The 24,455-nt window shown below is 36.8% G+C and overlaps 2 protein-coding genes across 9 annotated transcripts in view; both read right to left on the minus strand.

The window, feature by feature from the left end:
• The window catches only part of LOC117683857 (pericentrin), a 67,893-nt gene extending 48,433 nt beyond the window's left edge, over positions 1 to 19,460 (minus strand). For 3 of the 7 annotated variants that reach the window (XM_066073584.1, XM_066073587.1, XM_066073586.1), the window contains exons 1-7: positions 18,963 to 19,460; positions 18,245 to 18,537; positions 17,796 to 17,991; positions 15,825 to 15,902; positions 15,444 to 15,584; positions 14,900 to 14,993; positions 14,547 to 14,651 (exon numbers count right to left, since the gene is read on the minus strand). The gene's annotated coding sequence lies outside the window, so the exon portion shown is untranslated. Of the gene's footprint in view, positions 1 to 14,546; positions 14,652 to 14,899; positions 14,994 to 15,443; positions 15,585 to 15,824; positions 15,903 to 16,091; positions 16,512 to 17,795; positions 17,992 to 18,244; positions 18,538 to 18,962 lie in introns of those variants that run through there. The other 4 variants (XM_066073585.1, XM_066073580.1, XM_066073588.1 and 1 more) reach the window with 4 other exon arrangements.
• Positions 1 to 24,455, minus strand: part of LOC105330472 (uncharacterized) — a 320,443-nt gene that overhangs the window by 170,214 nt on the left and 125,774 nt on the right. The window contains exons 3-4 of one of the 2 annotated variants that reach the window (XM_066073568.1): positions 21,477 to 23,225; positions 20,051 to 21,028 (exon numbers count right to left, since the gene is read on the minus strand). In XM_066073568.1, the coding sequence (XP_065929640.1) occupies positions 20,051 to 21,028; positions 21,477 to 23,199 (2,701 nt within the window). In that variant the 5' untranslated portion in view covers positions 23,200 to 23,225. The remainder of the gene's footprint in view (positions 1 to 20,050; positions 21,029 to 21,476; positions 23,226 to 24,455) is intronic. The other variant, XM_066073567.1, reaches the window with a different exon arrangement.

The following is a 24,455-nucleotide window of genomic DNA, read 5'->3' on the forward strand; positions in this document are numbered from 1 at the left end:
GTGCATCTGTACTCAACATGAGTGTAAATATGGTGAAGCATGTACTCAAAGTGAAATTAAAGGTACTGAATATGGTGCAACATTTTCTCAAAACGGACGCAGATGTACCACCTTTTGGTGATCCTGTTACACTTCAAGCAGTGGAAAATGAATGGATTTCTTCAAACAAAATGTGTCAAAATTATGTTTTTTTGACTGACTGAGTTATGAATTAAAAGGAAAATGTGTCTGATGAAAACAATGATTTTTTTTTAGTTTTGTTTGAAACTGTTAATTGCTTTTAAAATAAATCACCAGAGAAAAAATAGGAATCTATTTCATTCTGTCATCACAAACTGTTATGATTACTTTTTCACAGCCAAAAAATATCAAAAGTTGATATGAAATTTTGAGAACATTCTTGGATTTAAACCTGACCAACTGCAATACAATTGTGTCACTTTTGAGACTTGAACCTTCATTCTCACTCACCCGAATCCATCCCGCTGAGCCTCTGCTGCAGATTCTCGAGTCGAGATATGTAGTCGTCATGCGGTGAGGGCTCGCTGATCCTTACTCGACGTGCTGGAGATGAGTGACCAACTTTTGTGAGGCGGGGAGAGGACGAGGAGAGGATTTCTCTGCAAGAAATGAAAAAACCTTTATTTTGCGACAGGACTTTGTATGAAATAGATTCTACAACTAAACATCTGTGAAAGTTTTGAAATCTTTAAATTTCCAAATATTTTTAAAACGCATCTTTTTGTCAAATATTGTATAATTAAAAAATTATACACCAGTGAAAGTAGTTTGATATTTTGTGACTTACTTCTCTGGTTTATATATTTTAAAGTATTTTGATTATAATGTACTTTGATCCCCATCTATATCAACAGGTGTCCAATACCACCTTAAGTATTTTCTGTCTTACATCTCTGGTTTATATAGCTCACCTTCTAGCACCTGAGTGGGGTGTGGTTTGCTGCTGTAGTCCCGCGTGGGGGTGTGGTAAAAAAAGAGAAATTGCTGTTGACATGGTAACTATCATAATTCCCTCCCACTGACTGATAAGAAGAGATCCCATTGGTTAATCCATTGCTGTTGACATGGTAACCACTAGAGGCTCTCCCTAGCGAGTGATATGGAGAAGCTCCATTAAGGAGGTCTCTCTGAGTAAAGCTGGAAGACAAATAGGATGGACTGTATGGAGACTGATGAACACTTGAATGGAGGGGCAATGAAGCATGAGTGTTGAAGGGTCCAGATACATACTGTGGAATGGATTTGTGTCATAGAAGAAAAGTGTTATCATGTAATTTGCTTTCCTATGTAAAAATTAAGCAAACCACTGAATTTTTAATTATTATTCTCAAAATGGTTCTATAAATTTCACACTGGAATAAAAATCAATAATTTCATACTGAAAATGACCATCAATTGATAAATAAGCAATCTATGGTATCAGTATGTGACTGAAACTTCAATAAAAACAAGGGGCCCATTGGCCACATCGCTCACCTAAGCAACAATAAATATATTGCTGGTTTGAGGCCTGAGCGCTGCGTCGACTCGTCAGACTGTCCACTGTGTCCAACTCAAAGGCGAGTGGCATCTGAGTTTGTTTGAGTTCACTCAGTAGGTCCTTGAGAGATTTCTCCAGAATCTGGACACTAACTTCAATTCTATAAAACCAAAATCTCAGTTTGATCAACAACATTTCATTTAAGAGGTTGTTGCCAGAATTGAACTTCTATATATGTTTTCAATCTTTTTGGGAAGAAGAATTCTGTATAAAGATAAAAGAAAATATTTGAAGGACTATATGTATTATTATGCATTTCTCAACCCCAAAATTGAAATTAGTGTGACAATTCCACCAAAGTAATAATTCTCCTAGCCACCGAGTCAATAATCAATACTGGGAAGAAAGAAAAGAAATTGTCTCTAAATAAATGGAACTACAATTGACCATGTTCAGTTTGATTTGCTTATATTTCCTTGCGTAAGACTTTTACCACAATAAAAAGTTCATGAATTTTAATGAAGTTCGCAGAAAATGTCTAGTAGTTATCTATCTCATATATGCTAGTGTATGGAAATCTACTTTTGACCATAAGGGATTAAAAAGTAGAGGATAACTCTTCCTAACAGATTGCTGAATTCTGGAGTAAATTCCTGTTAAAATTCATCTACAGTATAAAGATTGTTAATTTTAATTCTAAGACACTGTAAGAGACTGTAAAACATGATGCCAGAAGATCGAGTCTTTAATAATGTACCTTGGAGCTTTGATAACGGTGGTCACTGAATAATGCCTAGTAATTAAGATAAGAGGTTCTTGAGCAATGGGAGTGATGAGGCTTTTCCATCAGTCATCAAAGATGGGGTTCTAAGAAGACAGGCAGTTCTAAAATAAATAAACAGTATGAAAGTTTACAATACTTAAACAATTGCACCACACACATCATATTCCAGAAAAAGTCTACAAGTGTACAGTTCAATATAAATCATGCCAAAGAAAGGACCAAAGTGGCTGCATCGTCATCAGTACAAAAAAGGAAGCATTCCTCACAACAAGGGCCAGAAAAGTACAGGGACCACAATCCCAGTACAGTGTCTATGTCCTATAAGAAGGCTGAGTAAAGAAGAGTTTCAGGATGTCGTACAGCAGCAGAAGGATGGAATATTCACAATAAGCGATTCTGAGCGTAGAAGCAGTCAAATGAATATTTTGCGACCTGGGCCGAGTGAAGTGCAGCCGGTACACTCCAACATGGATGCAGAGTCACCTAACCCCAATTCCAGACTTTACAAAGTACTACATCAAGAAACAAGAGGCCCATGGGCCACATCGCTCACCTGAACAACAGTCCTTGGAACATTTTTATTTTAAAATAAATTATTTCTATTTCTATTTTAAACTTTGAAACCCTTTCTGGGGCCCCAGTATTGGTCCAGTGTTTATGGTTAGCTTTAACAATTTACAATCTACACTATATGAGGAGGTTTGCATAGTAATCTCACAAACTGTAGGATTGTAATTCTCGAGCAGCATTTTTTTTTAACATTTTCCATATATATTTCTATGTTAAATTTTGAACCCCTTCTGGGGTCCCAGTATTAGATCGAGGGTCATGGCTTTAATAATTTAGAATCTACAATATTTAAAGATGCTTACGTAGTAATATGACAAATTAAAGCAGTGTAGGTCTCGAAAAGAAGATTTTTAAACATTTTGCATATATACTTCTACGTCAAAATTTAAATCCGTCTTGGGTCACCAGTATTAGTCAAGGGGTCACTTTTTTAAAAATATTGAATCTACATTATCCAAGGTTGCATGCATATAAATCTCACAAATTATAGCATTGCAGTTCTTAATTTTTAAACATTTTGCCTATTTATTTCTATGTTAAACTTTTATTCCCTCTTTGGGCCCCAGTATTAGATTTTACCATTTTTAGAATCTACAATAGCCATGGATGCTTGCATAGTAATCCCACAAACTGTTGCACTGTACTTCTTGAGAAGATTTTCAAACATGTTCCCTTTATATTTTTATGTTAACCTTAAATCCCTTCTGGGTCCCCAGTATTAGTCTGGGGGTCACGGCTTACACAAATAAGAATATTGACAATTTGACGATGCTTGCATCTATAGTAATCCCACAAACTGTTGCATTGTAGTTCTTGAGAAGAAGATTTTAAACACTTTCCCTATATACTTATATGTTAAACTTTGAACCCCTTCTGGGGCCCCAGTGTTGGTCCGGGGGGCACAGCTTTTACAATTAAGAACTTTCACTATTTGAGGACTCTTGCATAATAATCTCACAAACTGTAACATTGTAGTTCTCGAGAAGATGTATAAACATGTTTCCTATATATTTCTATGTTAAACTTTGAACAAGAGTGTTGCCCCAGTATTAGTCCGGGGGTACCACTACTGAATTCAAAATCCACTGATATTCCCAAAAATTGACTGACATTGTCTGACATCCACTGTACATTGACTGTACCTCACTGTACATTTCACTGACTTCCACTGTACCCCTCTGTACCCCACTGTACATTTCTACTGAACAACACTGTATCCCACTGTACACCACTGTATAGTCCTACTGACTTCCACTGTACCCCACTGTACGCCACTGTACAGGGCACTGACCAGCACTGTACCCCACTGTACGACACTGTACCGGGCACTGACCATCACTGTACCCCACTGTACGCCACTGTACTATTAATTTGAGAAAATATCGGATTTTTAAATCTTCAGGATATTTTTTTTCTTCAATACTTATTTTTATTATGCTGTATATAGCATTCACATTATGCATAGATACAACCTGACAGAAGAATGCAACAGGTCGTTAAATTTATTTAGTATGTTTTATTTATTAACGTCTATTGTTATTGAATGTTACGATCGCAAAATTATGATAATGTCCATAGCTATCAGGTGAAAGTTCTGAATTTTACATGTTGAATCTGATTATCAAAAAAGTGCATGTCAATATGTTTATTCTGCCAGTCATTGGAAAATAACACCCCCCCCCCCCCCAAACGAGCAAGGTGCATTATCATTCCTTATTGATGATATACGACAAGCCCTTGTTTAAATGATCGGGTTCTTAATTCTCTGCGTCTCATGAGTCGCTTTAACCCACTGAAAAACAGTCAATTAAACACTGAATCCACAAAATATATTCATGCTTGTTCGTGTACACATGTCCGTGTATCATGACTGCGCGCTTCACTACACAGGTACATTTTGAAGAAAGCGTGCGAGTTTCTAGCTCATATGTAAATTTTTTTTTTTAAATAAATTTAAGAATTCATTGCAAATGTTGGGTTTTAATTTTGCAAAATAACATATAATGCAGAATGCATTTTTAATTTTAATCACAGAGAGAGAGAGAGAGAGAGAGAGAGAGAGAGAGAGAGAGAGAGAGAGAGATTAATCAAAAATCGATTGGGGTAAGAAACTGATTGTCTATTAATCTGCTTCTTTTACATACCGATTATTTTTCTTAAGTCTCAAGTTTATCTCTGCCAACTAACTCCCGGGTTAAAAAAAAATCTGCAAACTTTAAGACGAAAAATATAATGTAGTACGGATAATACATCCCCCACCCTATTTTTCCTCATCCACTTGCAAATTGATACCCCTTGCATGTATATCACTTTCTGACTGTATTGTATTGGTATAATATGTAGTCGTAGAAAAGTTCATTATAAAATCTATGCTGGAACTGGTGGTTGTGATGCCGTAGGGGAATTTTAACATGCTTATTCCTTTCTGACTCCTGGCCTCAATTTTAAGCACTTGTAAATTCATGAGAGAGAGAGAGAGAGAGAGAGAGAGAGAGAGAGAGAGAGAGAGAGAGAAATCAAAAATCGATTGGGGTAAGAAATTGATTGTCTATTAATGTGCTTCTTTTACATACCGATTATTTTTCTTAAGTCTCAAGTTTATCTCTGCCAACTAACTCCTGGGTTAAACAAAATCTGCAAACTTTAAATCGAAAAATAGAATGTAGTACGGATAATACATCCCCCCCTTTGTTTCCTCATCCACTTGCAAATTGATACCCCTTGCAGTACTGTGCTATGTCGAAACGATTCATGTTAAGCATGAATATTATGTTAATAAAATTAATGCATTTTTGTTTATTTTTGACCTCGGTGTGGAATAACTATTAAATAGATATCATTAATCCCACTTTTGTAAGCATTACATGCAAGTAGACCTAGTTGTAAGTAAATAAAAAAAAATCTTTTAAGACAGATTCTAAATGATTATGATCCTAAAGCACACGGCAACCGTAATGGGTTTTTTAATTAAAAGTGAAAATTCAGATTTTTGTTTCAACAGTGTATTTCCCTGACGTTTACATCTATTTATACCTAGGCTACAACATATATACACAGGTGGTCAGTTTTCACACCTCGACGCAGTCAGCCGGTCGTGTGTATAGTCTGCGCCTTTTTCTGTTTGTTCCGAGTTTTTCATTGTTCCAAGACAGACAAAAGATTTTTATCTGTAGACATACACAAAGAAGGAGACAATACATCGTCGATATTAAAAATTAATTTTTAGCGTTGACTTTCATTTATTAAGAATTTAAATGACAATCATTCAATAACGAACTTCAATTCAAATCATTTGAATCCATGGACATTATCCCGTATAACAAGAAATAATTTTTTATGCCAACATTTACATTTAGCCGCTGTCAACATTACTATACATGTTACCGGTAGTACTTTATTCAAATACTATAAAATATTTGTACGTAAGCATGGAGAGAGAGAGAGAGAGAGAGAGAGAGAGAGAGAGAGAGAGAGAGAGAGAGATTATCTTGTTTGCTATGATACAATATACCAATATACTGGTTTCAGTAAATAAAGAAGAAGAAAAAACGAAAAATCAATTTAAAGGCCGAACATTTTTACCGGGTGGTAAATCTCAGGTGAGGAGGGGGGGGGGGGCTTAATTTCTAGAAGTGTGAAAGCCTCCGGGGCTGGAAAGTCTACCCGCAAGCGGTCGTGAACGCTGCTAATCACTATACACAGGAAGCAAATATTACACAAGATATAAATGATTAGTCAGAATTGGTCTTGGTTTGAATATCTTATTGTTCTAAAGACAACACGAAGCGATTACGTGTCGTCCGGATTTTTTCTAAGTGTGTAAAGCAAAAGTTGGTAAACTACATGTAATTCTGCCCCCCCCCCCCCCCCCCCCAAATTTAACTCGGTACATTGTGTTTAGCACTCGACATTGTTTAAGACGTTAATTTCAACAAATATAATTGTGTAAAAAAAATCATACGATCAGTTAAAATGTTGAATGTAAAGGCAGCCATTATACGATGACAACTAATGGAGTTCGTTCTCAATGGAGTGACGTTTTCGTGCAACAAGTTCCAATTGTCTGTATAACCAGTAAATACAGTTTTCATAGCTCATAAGTTTGTTTTAAAAAGAAAATTTTATACGCATGATTTCATTTGGGTTGCATGCTCATTCATCTTCGTGGAATTTATTAAGTCACAAACATTTAACATGATTCAAATATAAATTGCGTATTTTCAATTACTGAATAATAGAAATATTTTTTCTTATTTATCCGACCTGTACACAATTTACCTATTACGGAAAGAGAAAATAAATATGTTTGCCTATTAATTGAAATGTCGCTTATAATTGAAGAGATGCTAAAATTAAATTGTGATGCAGGGGGTGTTTATGCCTTCCTGACCTTGTTCCATAAACATTTGGGAAGATAGTTACAACATAGAGAGAGAGAGAGAGAGAGAGAGAGAGGGTGATATATTTTTTTCTTATTTAAACTATGTAACTATATCATGACAACATTCTAAGCCGTGCAAGAGAAGGTACATGTAGATATATGACAATGACACTGGTGATAACGAACAGTGTTAAAATTCAAAAGTATATAATTTAAAGTACCGTAACAGAGTGAAATATTATTTGAACAGTGTTCGTTATCACCACATTCCATTTTTAATTTAACACTATACAATGTATTTATTTTGATATCAGCGACTGCTGGGGGAGGGGGGAGGATTTATAAATATTTAACATGTATAATTTCCGACTTGATTTAAATGATAAAAAACGCGTCTAAAATGATGAATATAAAGATTATTTTGTTTATTCATTAATGTTATATTTTTAAAAATACATATTTCAACTGGATTTAATACTCTCAAGACCACATATACCCCTATAAGGGAATTGCATAATATCTTGAACAAGGTGTCAGACTGACAATTTACAAGTTTGAATATTGCGACACTCACACCTTTTGATCTACTGAAAGTATGTATACTATACACAGACACTGACTCACTGATCTTCCTGTGAAGTAAAACTTCAAAGACATTTTAAAGTCCAGACCAGTTGGTTATCTTCTCTCTTTTGAAAAAAATTCAGTATGCTGAGCAATATAGTGGATTTTTTTATATCTATAAATTGTAATTATACATTGTTTTAAATTCTCTGAATTTTAAAACTTCAATGTAACATGTTAACTAATATTTATTAGATAATATTGATAAAATTAAATTCATTGTAAAAAAAAAACCTAATTAAATATTTAGTTACTAAAACATTGATATTGAAATATATATAAATAATTCCCACTTTTAATTGGATGAGTTGCTATATTTCGTATGATAATTGGATTCTGAGTTTTTAATACATGCACGGATCGGAGGATCGGGGGGGGGGGGGGGGTCAGAAGATAATTCAATTTTTTAAAACTGACATTGTACAACTATCCAAAATATGTCTAAGCTCCCCGAGAAATCGATGATATCCCTGCCTTTTCCCTGACCGTGCATCTAATTATATATGAACTTAAAGAAATAGAAGCCCATTTTCTCTCTTGTAAGCAATAGGAAAGAATCAAAACAAATCCAGATTTTGGTCTCAAATAAAGTTAATATTCAATTCATTGTTCAAACATATTAATAACTTATAAAAACATAGGTACAGTGGGTTACAGTGGTGTACAGTGTTTGTCAGTACCCTGTACAGTGGTGTACAGTGGGGTACAGTGCTGGTCAGTGCCCCGTACAGTGGTGTACAGTGAGGTACAGTGCTGGTCAGTGGGTAGGTACAGTGCTGTCCAGTGGAGTACAGTGGAGTACAGTGGCTCTGTACAGTGGGGTACAGTGGGATACAGTGTGGTACAGTAGCTCTGTACAGTGGGTGTACAGTGGATTTACAGTAGGGTACAGTAGTTATACAGTGGATATCAGACAATGTCAGTCAATTTTTGGGAATATCAGTGGATTTTGAGTTCAGTAGTGGGTCATGAATTTAACAATTTAGAATCTACAATAGCCAAGGATGTATGCATAGTAATATCTCAAACTGTTGCATTGTAGTTCTTGAGAAGAAGATTTTTGAACATTTTCCTATACATGTTAAACTTTGAACCCTGCCTGAGGCCTCAGTTTTGGTTCGGGGGTCACGATTCTTACAAGTTACAATCTTCACTATATGTTCAAGTTTTTATGTAAATATTGGCATTTCTGGTGCAGTGCTTCTTAAGAAGAAGATTTCTTAAACATTGTTCCTATGTATTTCTATGTTAAACTTTGAACGATTTTTGCAATTTAATATTTTCACAATATATGCGAGCTTTTGTGTAAATATTGGCATTTCTGGTGCAGTGCTTCTTGAGAAGATTTTTAAAAAAAATTTCCTATGTATTTCTATGTTAAACTTTGAACCCCGCCTGGGGCCCCAGTTCTGGTCCGGGGGTCACGATTTTTGCAATTTAGAATCTTCACTATATATTAAAGTTTTTACGTAAATGTTGGCATTTCTGGTGCAGTGGTTCTTGAGAAGAAGATTTGTAAAGATATACACCCTATTTTCACTGTTTTGAAATTATTCTCTTTTAAAAAGGGATTAGCCCTTTATTTTAGCACTTCCCATAAGGATGCCTTGTACTAAGTTTGGTTAAATTTGGCCCAGTGGTTTTAAAGTCAAAAATGTGAAAAATTTACAGACGGACAGACAGACAGATGGACGGACAGACGGTCAGACGGACTACGAGTGATCAGAAAAGCTCCCTTGAACCTTCGGTTTAGGTGAGATAATAACTGCTAAACTTTGGAACCATGCATTTAAAGATCACTCACAGAAATTCCTGGACTGTTACGCTTCACTGGACTGGAACCAGCAAGGGGAGGAAATGCGAGGCCTGGCAAGGATCATTTCCATTTGATGTAAAAAGTGCCATTACACCAGTCACCGTGAAAAGCTGTACGAGGAAGTCAGTTGATCAGGAAAGGGATGAAGAGCCCCACAGCTTGATCTGTCCATGGCTGTCGGCCACTTGGGTACCAGCCTTACAACAGAGGGTATGCTTGGCATGCTTCTTGACGCAAACACCGAACCAGCATCAGCCACTTTCATTCATCAGACCTGTTACACAGTAGGCAAAATCATCACTAATGTGAACAAGAGGCCCAGGGGCCACATCGCTCACCTGAGCAACAATTGCCTTAATTCTGATCAAATTAGCATTACAGTATCAAAATATCTTGACAACTGAGTACAGTAGATCTTGCTAAAAAAAATTGAAAATCTGCCAATTTGTATCCACCTCTTTTTTTTTTGGTAAATACCAAGCCCCTTTTGTTGTTGTACCTGTAAGAAGATTTTTCTCTATTCCCATATACCCCCCCCCCATTTCATGGCCCCACTTTTCTCTAGGGAATCATGGTTTCATCAAACTTAAATCTGCATAACCTGTGCTTTCACACCAAGTACTGAGTTTTGAACCGAAAACTTTCCCAGAATACTTTAAAAGATTTTCTCTTTATATTCCTATGTAAAAATTCAAACCGCCATCACGGTCCCGCCCTACCACTAGGGACTGTGATTTTGCAAACTTGAATTTACACTACTCGAGGATGTCTCTACACAAGTTTAAACCTTTTCTGGCCCAATAGTCTTTAAAAAGAAGATTTTTAAAGATTTTCTCTATATATTCCTAAATAAAAATTCATCCCCCATTGCGGCCTCACCATACCACTGGACTATTATTTAAACATGATCAGGGGATGCTTCCACTCAAATTTGGGCTTTCCTGGCCTAATAGTTTTGAGAAGAAGACTTTTAAAGATTTTCTCTATCTATAAACATTCATCCCCAATTGTGACCCCGCCCTACCCCCAGGGACCATGATTTGAACAAGCTTGAATCTACGCTTCCTTAGGATGGTTACATGCCAATTTGAGCTTTCTTGGCCAAATAGTTTTGAGAAGAAGATTTTTAAAAGATTTCCTCTATATATTCCTATATACAACTTGATCCCCCAATTGTGGCCCCACCCTACCCCCAGGGACCATGATTTGAACAAACTTGAAACAACACTTCCGTAGGATGGTTCCACTCAAATTTGAGCTTTCCTGGCCTAATAGTTTTTTAGAAGAATATTTTAAAGATTTTCTCTATATATTCCTATGTAAAACTTGATCCCCCAATTGTTGCCCCACCCTACCCCTGGGAACTATGATTTGAACAAACTTGAATCTAAACTTCCTGAGGATGCTTCCATTTTAATTTGAGCTTTCCTGGCCTAATAGTTTTTCAGAAGAATATTTTTAAAGATTTTCTCTATATATTCCTAGGTAAAACTTGATCCCCCAATTGTGGCCCCACCCTACCCCTGGGAACTATGATTTGAACAAACTTGAATCTAAACTTCCTGAGGATGCTTCCATTTTAATTTGAGCTTTCCTGGCCTAATAGTTTTTGAGAAGAATATTTTTAAAGATTTTCTCTATATATTCCTATGTAAAACTTGATCCCCCAATTGTGGCCCCACCCTACCCCCAGGGATCATGATTTGAACAAACTTGAATCTACACTACCCGAGGATGCTACCATTTCAATTTGAGCTTTTCTGGCCTAATAGTTTTTGAGAAGATTTTAAAAGATTTTCTCTATATATATATTCTTATGTAAAACATGATCCCCCTATTGTGGCCCCACCCTACCCCCAGGGACCATGATTTGAACAAACTTGAATTTACACTATCTGAGGATGCTTCCACTCAAATTTGAGCTTTCCTGGCCTAATGGTTTTAGAAGAATATTTTTAAAGATTTTCTCTATATATTCCTATGTTAAACTTGATCCCCCTATTGTGGCCCCACCCTACCCCCGGGGACCATGATTTGAACAAACTTGAATATACACTACCTGAGGATGCTTCCACTCAGATGTAAGCTTTCCTAGCCTAATAGTTTTTGAGAAGAATATTTTTAAAGATTTTCTCTATATATTCCTATGTAAAACTTGATCCCCTAATTGTGACCCCACCCTACCCCCGGGAACTATGATTTGAACGAACTTGAATCTACACTACCTGAGGATGCTTCCATTTTAATTTGAGCTGTTCTGGACTAAAAGTTTTTTAGAAGAATATTTTTAAAGATGTTCTCTATATATTCCTATGTAAAACATGATCCCCCTATTGTGGCCCCACCCTACCCCCGGGGACCATGATTTGATCAAACTTGAATCTACACTACCTAATGATGCCTCCACACAAGTTTAAGCTTTTCAGGCCGAATACTTTTTGAGAAGAAGATTTTTGAAGAATACCAACAAATATTCAATAATTCTCAATTATCTCCCCTTTAAAGAGGGCGTGGCACTTCATTTGAACAAACTTGAATCCCCTTTACCTAGTGGTGCTTTGTGCCAAATTTGGTTGAAATCTGCTCAGTGGTTCTTGAGAAGAAGATGAAAATGTGAAAAGTTTACAACAACAACGACAACAACGACGACGGCAGACAACGGACAAATTGTGATCAGAAAAGCTCACTTGAGCCTTTGGCTCAGGTGAGCTAAAAAAGGGTTAAGTTTACAATACAATAAGTTGTTAAAGTTGGTTTCTGGAAGAACAGACTTTGAAAATGTTCTTAATAAATATTGACAATTTTTTTTACTTTTTTAATCTTTAGTTTTTAAGACATGTGTACAAACATAGAATTGTGAGCAAATCTCTGTATCTTGCTTATAATTCGAAGCTTAACACTCAAATATGGTTAGTAAATAGAAAATTGTAAACAATTAAACACAAGAAACATGCACTATAACAAATAAAGAACACAATTTATTTTTTCGAACTGAATCATATATGTCCATGTACATGTATATACCTACTTATTTTCGACAGCGATATCAAACTGTATTTAAACTGAATAAACTCGAGAAAATGCCGAGCATCTCAACAAAACCAATTGCATTCATCTACCATTATGCAAAAGATAATGCCAAATTACCGATAGAATGAATTGTATTTCAGTACTTTTTTGATACATCAGATTTTGCTTAATTTGCGCAGGTAAACAGTTTACTGTTTGATTTACCGAAGTCTCTGTTTGATTTGATACGTAAACATCACGAAATACAGACGATAGTTCCCAGGTTACAAAGCATAAATAATGAAAACGAAACAAAATCAGAACAAGCTAACACCAACGTCATGTGTGAAAACCGTCATCGCATTGAAATATTTAGCCTCAATTTACTTCACAAAATCGGCACCAATATATTTTGCATGTTTCAAAAATTTCCCTTCATTCGCGAACTGTTGCACAACAAGCAATTTCATCATAGTCAGATCGACCCTTTTTCGTATAACGTCATGGCTGCTTTAAACAAAGAACCTCGTTTTAGAAGTATGGAATAGGAGTCTTGGTAAAATTGGTACGCAGACTCGGGCCGTGGGAAAATAAAAGCCGGGGCAGATCGGTAATCGTCAATTCCAAATACGCATTATTTTGCAGCAATATTTACAGCAAATACAAATATACTGGTCCATCAAATATCCTGAAATTTTAATGAGATTGGCAGATTAATAACTGCCAATCTTTTGTTTTGCCCAGGCCAAGTTTTGTCTACACATTTTACCGGATGCCGAATCCGAAGCTATTAAACTGATTGAAACACGCCTTTCCTTTATTATTATTTTCGTAATAACTCAAGATTTGAAACAGAATTAGACCTTAATTTTTGCAATTTATATTTTCCTTCCCATAAGGATAATTTATGCTAAACTACATTGAATTGGAATCAGTAGTTCTTGAGAAGAAGATTTTTAAAAATGCACCCCCCTTTTTCTACAGTTTCAAGGTTTTCTCCGCTTTGAATACAGATCGGACTTTTATTTATGCATTTCATATTCACCCTCCCATAAGGATGCTTTGTGCCAAATTTGGTTGAAATTGGATAAGCGGTTTTAGAGAAGAAGTTCAAAATGTAAAACGTTTACAAACGGACAGCCAGACGGACAGACAGACGGACGGACGGACAGGCGGACGACGGACAAAAAGTGATCAGAATAGCTCACTTGAGCTTTCAGCTCAGGTGAGCTAACAGAAAAGACATGAAGAAAATAAGGCAGGACTTTCAAGAGCTTAATAAAGAAGTGTGGACTTGCCAATACAACTATAAGAACGGAAGGAGATGCCCGGTATAACAATGCCACCTTCAGTGCGATCAGGAAAATACCATTCCAAGCTGCCACACAAGGGACATGCACTTTAAGTGTAAATGTTACCAAGAAGTTGTTGTGGCAGTGTTTTGTGGCAATAAACTGTGCAACAACGGCACCCATCTTAGAACCAAGGGAGAGTAAGTTACCTGTCCAGGACATGAAGACTGCACTGCAATCATTCCTCCAGAGACCACCATTAGAGATGAAAAGAGATGGGCTACAGAATGCATCGGTCCACTCGTCATTTCACAAGTGATGGAGATAGTGCTGCTACTTCCGGTGCATCTGAAAAGCAAGAGCATATGATTGAACACTTCAAAGAACTGCGCCACTTCTTTAAATCTCAAAGAAAACAGACTGCTAAGACTCCATTCAATAGTCACATGTTTCCAGGAAGAACCAAAGCCGCCATGATGGAATTAATGCTGAGAAGATTTGTCCGCAATCTGAAGCTCAGATGCAGGGTTGAGTACAAAAACTGTTATAACACTACTCCGAAGATTTACCTTTAATGAAACGGGTCATGTCAACTGCTGTCGGTTCCATCATCAGCTGCTACCAAAGGACAGTGCAGAAAGTCCTGCCAACTTCATTCCTTCTTCTGTTGCACACTAAAAAACAACAAGAGGAACTCTTCAGTGTTGTCTCGTGACTTTAAATTAGCATGACAGAGGAAGACAGGTGCTTGTTTAAAGACTGTATAAATTTGACTTTGGGACCTAATAATCTTGATAGAATAAAATATCACAATTGTACACAAAAATCTGAATCAGTGAATAGGGCATATTCAAAAGCAAAATAATCTGAATGTATTACAAGTAGTAGAAATTTTGAAAGTACAATACATAAAGTTGTGCACCCATTCAATCGGGGTCATGGAAATTCAACATTGGAACTTTGTGAATCTGTAGGGGCATGCACCTGTTGTAAAAGGAAGTAGGGTGGTCCATCATCTAAAACAACAGCAAAATAGGCAAAATTACTTTAAAATGAAACAAAAACTATTAAAATATAAATTCCAAAAAATTCTACAGATCTGAAAGATATTGGCTCTACGATAAAAAGTCTAAAGACACTTATAGTAATTCACTAACAGACTGAAAGATCCAAAGTTAAACAGGAAATAGCCAAGTGTGTGTGTGTGTGGGGGGGGGGGGTAGGGAAGTATATGTAGTTAGCATGTATGAAATGTTTGTAATATTATACCCAACATGTGATTTTGTATTACATTTCATCATTGCTATGTTTAAATAATGTGCACTGAACGTATGGTAATGTGTGAATGATGAGAGTGTTTAAAATGTGACATGTCCTTTTATGGGGTGCTCTGTTCATGTAAATGTTATATTTTTCATTGTTTATCTTATTAAAATGGTTGCAAACAATTATCTTAAATTTCTTACCTGTCTGGTGAACACAACAAAGAAGACTGAAACGATTGGTAGAAATACGGGTATACAGGTGTCAAATTTTACCGCTGGTGACAAGACAGCATCCCGCATTGTTTATCCGACATTGTTGATCTTAAACAAGGGAGATAACTCCTGAAAATAGAAAAAAAATGCAGTTTAAATAAAAGTTACATGTTTCTCTTAAGGTTTCACACAAGGAATCAATTTCACTATATGTTACTATTTAGCTTTAGTTAAGTTAATTGATTAACTATACTCTCAGCATTTAATTCATGAAAGAGAAATTTTAGTTAAATGTTTCAAGAATAATATTAGATCAGAAAAATAATGCCTTATGCGGCTATTAAGAGAGATAATTGAGAGTAAACATACCTTCTCCCAAGTACACGTGGATGTCACATGTTGACAAACAGACTCAGCACCATCCAGGAAGTTGCATCATATGCGCATCTAAAAAATAGTTCCATTAAAATCAGTGTGACAATTTCACCAAAGTAATAATTCTCCTAGCCACTGAGTCCATAATTAATACTGTAGGCCTAAAAGGTGCCAGAAAAGAGGAAAGAAAAGAAATTGTCTCTATATATGGAACTATAATTGAAAAAGTTCAGTTTGATTGGCTATTTCCTTGCGTAAGACCTTTAAACTCTTGAGCTGTGTCTTTTAAACGTTCCAGTGAACTGGATCCTCCTCACTGCTCTTTAAGTCGACTCGCTGGTGAGTTGAGTGTAGTTTCTCTAGCTGTATTCCAGAGTGGCTTCCATAGTGCAGCTCACATTCTCAAGTTTCTGAACTCTTTTGGTTTTGAACTTGCTGAGTTAAGAGGCTGAATATTTCAAACTCATTTCCATGCATGAATAAAATCAAAGCCGTGCTGAAGCAATTATCAAACATTCTCAATTCTCAAAAAAAGGCAAAGAAGTCAGGCAAACCAGCAAAATGGCCGCTACATGTAGAATACTGTGTATATAAATGGCCGCTACATGTAGAATTCTGTGTATATAAATGGCCGCTACATGTAGAATACTGTGTATATAAATGGACGCTACATGTAGAATTCTGTGTATATAAATGGCCGCTACATGTAGAATACTGTGTATATAAATGGCCGCTACATGTAGAATACTGTGTATATAAATGGCAGCTACATGTAGAATTCTGTGTATATAAATGGCCGCTACATGTAGAATACTGTGTATATAAATGGCCCCTACATGTAGAATACTGTGTATATAAATGGACACTACATGTAGAATTCTGTGTATATAAATGGACGCTACATGTAGAAATCTGTGTATATGTAGAATTCTGTATATATAAATGGCCGCTACATGTAGAATTCTGTGTATATAAATGGCCGCTACATGTAGAATACTGTATATATGTAATGGCCGCTACATGTAGAATACTGTGTATATAAATGGCCGCTACATGAAGAATTCTGTGTATATAAATGGCCGCTACATGTAGAATACTGTATATATGTAATGGCCGCTACATGTAGAATACTGTATATATAAATGGCCGCTACATGTAGAATACTGTATATATGTAATGGCCGCTACATGTAGAATACTGTGTATATAAATGGCCGCTACATGTAGAATACTGTGTATATAAATGGCCGCTACATGTAGAATTCTGTGTATATAAATGGCCGCTACATGTAGAATTCTGTATATATAAATGGCCGCTACATGTAGAATTCTGTATACATGTATATAACTAAAGTCAAATAGTTTATTAGAAAATCCTCTCTAAACAATACCCCTATACACACATTACTGTAGATTGCTAATTAAACCCGAGGAATTAATATCCATGTAAAATCATCTCTACACAATATCCTTACACACACATTATTGTAGCTTGCTAATTAAACGCGAGGAATTAATATCCATGTAAAATAATCTCTAAACCATGGCCCTACACACATTACTGTTGAACGCTAATTAAACCCGAGGAATGAATATCCACGTAAAATCATCTCTAAACAATTCCCCTACACACATTACTGTAGCTTGCTAATTAAACGCGAGGAATTAATATCCATGTAAAATAATCTCTAAACAATGCCCCTACCCACATTACTGTTGATTACTAATTAAACCCGATGAATTACCATTCATGTTAAATCAAGAGAAGCATCCACCTCACAGATTTTGAAATCTCGCTTTCATTTCCTGAGAGTTGAGAACTATAAGAGATTAGGAGAAAAGTTCCACATTCATGATACAGTATTCTCACATTTTGATACAAAACAGCGTGATCGCAGAATTAAGTACTAGCTTAAAATAAGGAATCTACATAGTTTGTATACAAGCATTTAAAACACATCATTACCATCTTCATTTTCTGGTCGTCCCTCACCCTCTCCAGCTGTCTCTGTGACCGGCGCTCTGTCACTTCTTCCCCCCCTCTCGTTCATGGCGTCCTTCAGGGATTTGACCTATGACCTCAGGAGTTCATGTTCAGACTTGAGCTGCGAGACTTGGTCACGTTCGTGTTCCTAGTGCCGGGTGATGTCTAGTTTCTGAAGCTGAACAAACACAAACAATTAGTTAAATGTTCAAAACAACTCTCTTTTATATACCACAGACTTCATTTGTTTCCTGCATGCTTTTAGCCGGTCATGACGAGCCAATAGCATGCCTTGAAAAGTTAAATTATCATGTAATTCAACAGAGCTACAACAACAAAATTTATGAAAATGACATAATGAATAATAATATAATAACAGAATGTGGATTAGTATGTGTAATGAGAAACAGAATAACTCCACACTCATTCACCTGTATCTTGTCAATCTCGTTCTTCTTCTGGCGGCAAACCAACCTTTCCTGCTTGAGCTCGTCTTTGAGAACATTCGTCTAAGACTTAAGATAAGTCACCTGAGATTGAAGCCTTTGCTTTTCTCTCTCCACTGAGTTTTTGAGATCTTTAAATTTGGCACGTTCTGATTCTAACTCAAGTTGCATGTTCTCAAAAATTGGAGTTTTCTGATCTGCACTCTCAAGGAGTGAGTAACGCTCACTGTCCAGACTCTCTCTGAGTTTGTGGTTGACAGCTCTCACCTTCTCTATAGCTATGTATAAAAATGTATCAATATTAATATTATGCATAAATTCTACAACCTTATTGCTATCTCAGTACACTAGTATAAATATCTTTTTAGAGAAAATAAACAATTATTTAAATAAGGTCACCGCAATCTTTCTAAAGAATTAACTTAGATAAGCCTAAAGAGAACTTTCTAGAGAGAGAAAAAAAACATTAATTTAAATAAACCTAAAGAAAAAAGGTGATACAGTTAAATTGGGGGACTTAAACTTTACACCCTATCAGCATCCAGCAATATTAGTGCTAATTGCTGTCTATCGAGGTAAAGATGAGGAGTAAAATCATTTTGATAATTAAATTGATCATCTGGAGTTTACTGTTTGTTGACCCTCACTATCTCAGTCTTCTGTCTCCCTGAGACAGAACACCACACTGTAGCTCAAAACTCACCCCTGAAGGTCGCTCAATTTGGCTTCCTCTTGTTCCACTGCTGTGCTGAGATGCTCGAGTCGAGCCTTGTAACCAGACTTTGTGGATCTGAGATTCTTCCTCTCGAGGTCGAGTTCCTGTTGTAGGTTGCCCAGGGCCACCTTCTTGAGTTCCTAAGCATTCTCGGCTTGGAGTCTACGATCTCACTCAGTATTCGGATCACTAGTAAGTCTTAGATAGTATAAATCTAAACACTAATAGTAATTATTCATTATTAAATTCATATCAGCAGTCCATTTTCCACAACATTAAATTTACATATAGCGACAGACAGCCATGTTTGGATGATCACAAAGTGTGAAATAAACAGGAGTCAGTATTACAGTCCATGTGAATTATACACAGGTCAATTTCAGCTGCAGATGTTGAACAAAGGGACAAACAACAGGACCTGGTGTAGTTCTGAGAGCAGACTAGATTTGTACAGAAACATTTACAACCTGTCAATATCCCAGCTATCTCCATTCTACAGCTGATGAGCTGAACATGGCCTCCCCATCAGGACGGGGTCTGTGTTCATCTACAACAAGTCATTAATTAGTTGTTAATTAATCTTTCTCATACAGGTTATGCAGTGATACATAAACAATTACAAATAAACTAAAACAAATAAATAAAGACAGAGCTACATATACAAATAAGTTCAAACTAATTACACTAGCTGACACATACTTTAATAGTTATGTAATTAATTAAATCAGTTTAATTGACATGTACTTGTAACAAAACAAATTACAAATACATGTGTCATTATATTAAAATCTGGTTTATTAATTACAATGACATGTTATATTAATTAACTGATTAGAATGACATGTGACTGTACATCGTATAATGAAATATATTTAATTTCTATTTATTTTAGACAAACAATGAATCCCAATGACTGGTAGATACAGCTAACCCTGTAACAATGAGTTGTTTATATTGACAAACAATCACACAGATAAACATGTCTTACATGTATCTTATTGACTGATAATTAACACGGACTGTGTGTCTTAGTTATCTATATCTAACTAATGTGAATGATAATGACTCAGACTTACCTGTCAGAGCGTCCTGTCTGGTGATATACCTGTAGACACACACCTTGTTGTTGTCCCATGATCCGACCCAGAGACGGTGAGTGCTGACATCATAACTCAGGCTCCATGGATAACCCATCTCTTGTGATTTTGTCAGTAGATGTGACAGGAACTGACCGTCCTTATCCAACATCTGTACTGTGTTGGTCCATCCATCACACACCAGGATGTGTGACAGCGCGTCAGTACAGATTCCACGTGGCTGTAGTTCTGATCCTGATGGAGGTCCTGTGTAGGAGAAACGATGTCTTCCTCCATGCTCTGTCACCACTACAGCACCAGACTCATATATATAGTCATCATCAAAGTCATCATCATAGTAATCATCATAGTAATCAATACAGTCAGACACCACGACATCCCCATTGTTGTTCTCTGTTATATAGTCAGGTCTACTATACAGTCCCTGTCCTGTGATGTTGTGTTGTATGGTCTGTGTGAGTTGTCCGCTCTGGTTGTACCGGGTTACCTTGCCTGTGTCTGTATGTATATAATACATCCCGACCAGTAGATCCCCAGTGGACGGGGACCAGTACACACACCGTGGGTCCCATGCAGAGTCTGTTCTCTCTATAAATGTGGTGGTTGTTTTCATATCCTTTGACAGTTTGTTGATGTTATAATTCCTATCTATATAAATCAGTTCACTCTCACTGTTCACTGTGTGTATTCCATATAAATCACTCCATGAATCCTCTACACGATGTAGAGGGACACCTGTTGTGTCTGTCAACATGAGATTGTTTTCTATTTCACTGACCCAGACCCGGTCTGATGTCACACAGGAAATGTGATAGCAACGACCATCACCTGTCTCGGTGAGAGAGTGAAGTAACTCGGGGGGAGACATCAGTTTCAGCAGACACTGGTTTCCTTGCTGTGGTTTTTCTGTCCCTGGGGTTGGGATTCCACTCAGTGACTCCATCACACGACTTTGATCTACAAACATTAAACATAGAGTTCTAATTCTGTATTGTTACAAGTAGTAGATTAAGTTTATCAATTAATTACTCTGATTAAAGTTAATATATTAAGTAATTTCATTACTCTAGTTAAAGTCATTAACAAACTTGTTTAAGTACTTAAAATTAATTTCTCTTGTGTAACTTGTTTTCATAACCATGATAATGTTTGCATCTTCTTATTTAAATAAATTTGAGCAGTAAAGTACATATGGTTACATGTACATACATGTAATAATGAATAACAATTACATGGATATATAACTATGAATTACAATCACAATGAAACATATATAATCTGAATTAACAATTTAATATGACTTGTGTGATATAACAAAAATAACTAAGGTATACTTAGATCTCATTGAAACCTGTATGATACCTGACACATATATACTACATCAGTGATAATGACTCAGACTTACCTGTCAGAGCGTCCTGTCTGGTGATATACCTGTAGACACACACCTTGTTGTTGTAATATGATCCGACCCAGAGACGGTGAGTGTTGACATCATAACTCAGGCTCCGTGGTACACCCATCTCTTGTGATTGTGTCAGTAGATGTGACAGGAACTGACCGTCCTTGTCCAACATCTGTACTGTGTCGGTTATACCATCACACACCAGGATGTGTGACAGCGCGTCAGTACAGATTCCATATGGCTTTAGTCCTGATCCTGATGGATGCCGTCTGTAGGAGAAACGATGTCTTCCTCCATGCTCTGTCACCACTACAGCACCAGACACATAGTCAGACACCACGACATCCCCATTGTTGTTCTCTGTTATATAGTGAGGTTCACTATACAGTCCCCGTCCTGTGTTGTCATGTTGTATGGTTTGTGTGAGTTGTCCACTCTGGTTGTACCGGGTTACCTTGCCTGTCCATATTAACTCTGTATCATCTGAATTGTCTGAATCATCACTTATCTCTCTAATCATCCCGACCAGTAGATCCCCAGTGGACGGGGACCAGTACATAAAATGTGGTCTCCATGTAGAGTCTGTTCTCTTTATAAATGTGGTGGTTGTTTTCATATCCTTTGACAGTTTGTTGATGTTATAATTCCTATCTATATAAATCAGTTCACTCTCACTGTTCACTGTGTGTAATCCTATATCAAAACCACTACATGAATCCTCCACACGATGTAGAGGAACACCTGTTGTGTCTGTCAAGATGAGATTGTTTCTATGATTACTGACCCAGACCCGGTCTGATGTCACACAGGAAATGTGAAAACAATAACCAACACCTGTCAGTGTGAGAGATTGATGGAGCTCAGCACCAGACGTCAGTTTCAGCAGACACTGGTTTCCTACGCGTCGGTTTCCTCTCTCTGTGATTTGGATTGCACTCAGTGACTCCATCACATCCTCCTTGTTGAGTGACTCAGTCATGGAGAGCTGGCTGGTGTGGAGTGTAGGATGTATCTGGGGGAGGGCTTTCTTTATGGAGGAGAGGAATTGTAGCGGTCTGATTACTCTCCTCTGTTCATATATGTGTATATATCTCTGTAGGCTGACAATATGTATGATCATTTCTTTCTTCTGTTTTAAACATCTGTGTTTGAAATCAAAGTCACAGAACACATTACACATGAAATCTTTTTGTATATAGTCAATAAGATGATTCAGTGTCTGGCCCTTTGTTAACATCTCTGATTGATAGAGGGAGAATTCTGTGCGACAGGTTTTGAAATCAGTTTTGATTCGTGGCAGGAGAACAGGTCTGTAAAAGAGAGCCTCACTTCTGATAGTGTGAATGGTTCCTCTGTGTTGTTGTCGCTTTGTTTTATAGGCTATTTGTATATCCAGAATTTCGTGCTGTCCTTGGCCAAAGAGAAAACTTCTGAATCTGTGTGATTGGTCCTTGGAACAAGAATTACACACAGGAACTTGACAAGGTTCACAGTACTTTATATAAACATGGCTAGGATGTCTCACACAGATCTCTTGTGTTGGGATGTAGTTGATTTTATCACGGTGTGACACAACATCATGGTCTATTGTTTGGAGATCTTTTACATGGTTCTCTTTACACTGGGGACACAGATCACATGGACACGATACACAATAGTACTCTGTGTCCCCCGGACACTTAGAACACTGATGTACTTTACATGGAGTGCTTGCTGTTTCCATTGTGTGGAGGGACTAGGTCTCAAAACCTGTTTAATAAAAGAATAAAGTGTTTTAAATGATGTCAACTATTTTTTCCATATCAAATTTTATAAGGAATGTTTTCATATGGCCCAAAATATGATTGACAAGAGAGAGAGAGAGAGAGAAAGAGAGAAGAGAGAGAGAGAGTGAAGAGAAAGAGAGAAGAGAGAGAGAGAGAGATCATACATGTTAAGCAGAGAAATAATGGGAGAGGGTGTGGTCAAAACCTTATCTGCTTAACATGTATTCTCTCTCTCTCTCTCTCTCTCTCTCTCTCTCTCTCTCTCTCTCTCTCTCTCTCTCTCTTTCTCTAACACACATGACATACTGCTTACTGCTGCTCTCTCAAAAATAAATTTCTGCTTTATCCTCTTTCAAACTTTCTCCACTAAACATGTGTACTCTTTCTCTCTCTCTATCCATGGCATTCTCTGTTTTACATGTATGGGGAATATTGTATTCTCTTTTCTTTTTTTTATCTATTCTTCTCTTATTCTCAAGAACATTTCCCAGACAAATATTCATCCTCTTTCTCTCTCTCTCTCTCTCTCTCTCTCTCTCTGCTTAACATCTGCCCTTGTCTCTCTTTTCTTGAAATCTCTCTCTGTATATCTCTCAGACTTTCCCTGCTTAGCCTGAACTCATGCTTTCTCATTCCTTCTTTCATTCTCTATCCTAGCAGGGATGTATCTAAGACCTGGGAGAGAGAGAGAGAGTGAGAGAGAGAAAGAGAGAGAGAGAGAGAAAGAGAGAGAGAGAAAGAGAGAGAGAGAGATCAATCATACATGTTAAGCAGAGAAATTATGGGAGAGGGAGCGATCAAAACTTTATCTGCTTAACGTATTCTCTCTCTCTCCACTCTCTCTCTCTCTCTCTCTCTCTCTCTTACACACATGACATACTGCTGCTCTCTCAAAAATAAATTTCTGCTCTATATTTTTTCTCTGAAGACTTCCTTACTCTTTCAAACTTTCTCCACTAAACATGTGTTTGTCTCTCTCTCTTTCTCTCTCTCTATCCCTGGCATTCTCTGTTTTACATGTATGGGTAATATTATATTCTCTTTTTTTTTCTTTATCTATTCTTCTCTTATTCTCAAGAACATTTCCCAGACAATTATTCATCCTCTTTCTCTCTCTCTGCTTAACATCTGCCCTTGTCTCTTTTCTTTAAATCTCTCTCTCTCTGTATATTTCAGACTTTCCCTGCTTAGCTTGAACTCATGCTTTCTCTTT

This window comes from Magallana gigas, chromosome 10 (genome assembly GCF_963853765.1).
Source record: "Magallana gigas chromosome 10, xbMagGiga1.1, whole genome shotgun sequence".
Taxonomy (NCBI): Eukaryota; Metazoa; Mollusca; class Bivalvia; order Ostreida; family Ostreidae; genus Magallana; species Magallana gigas.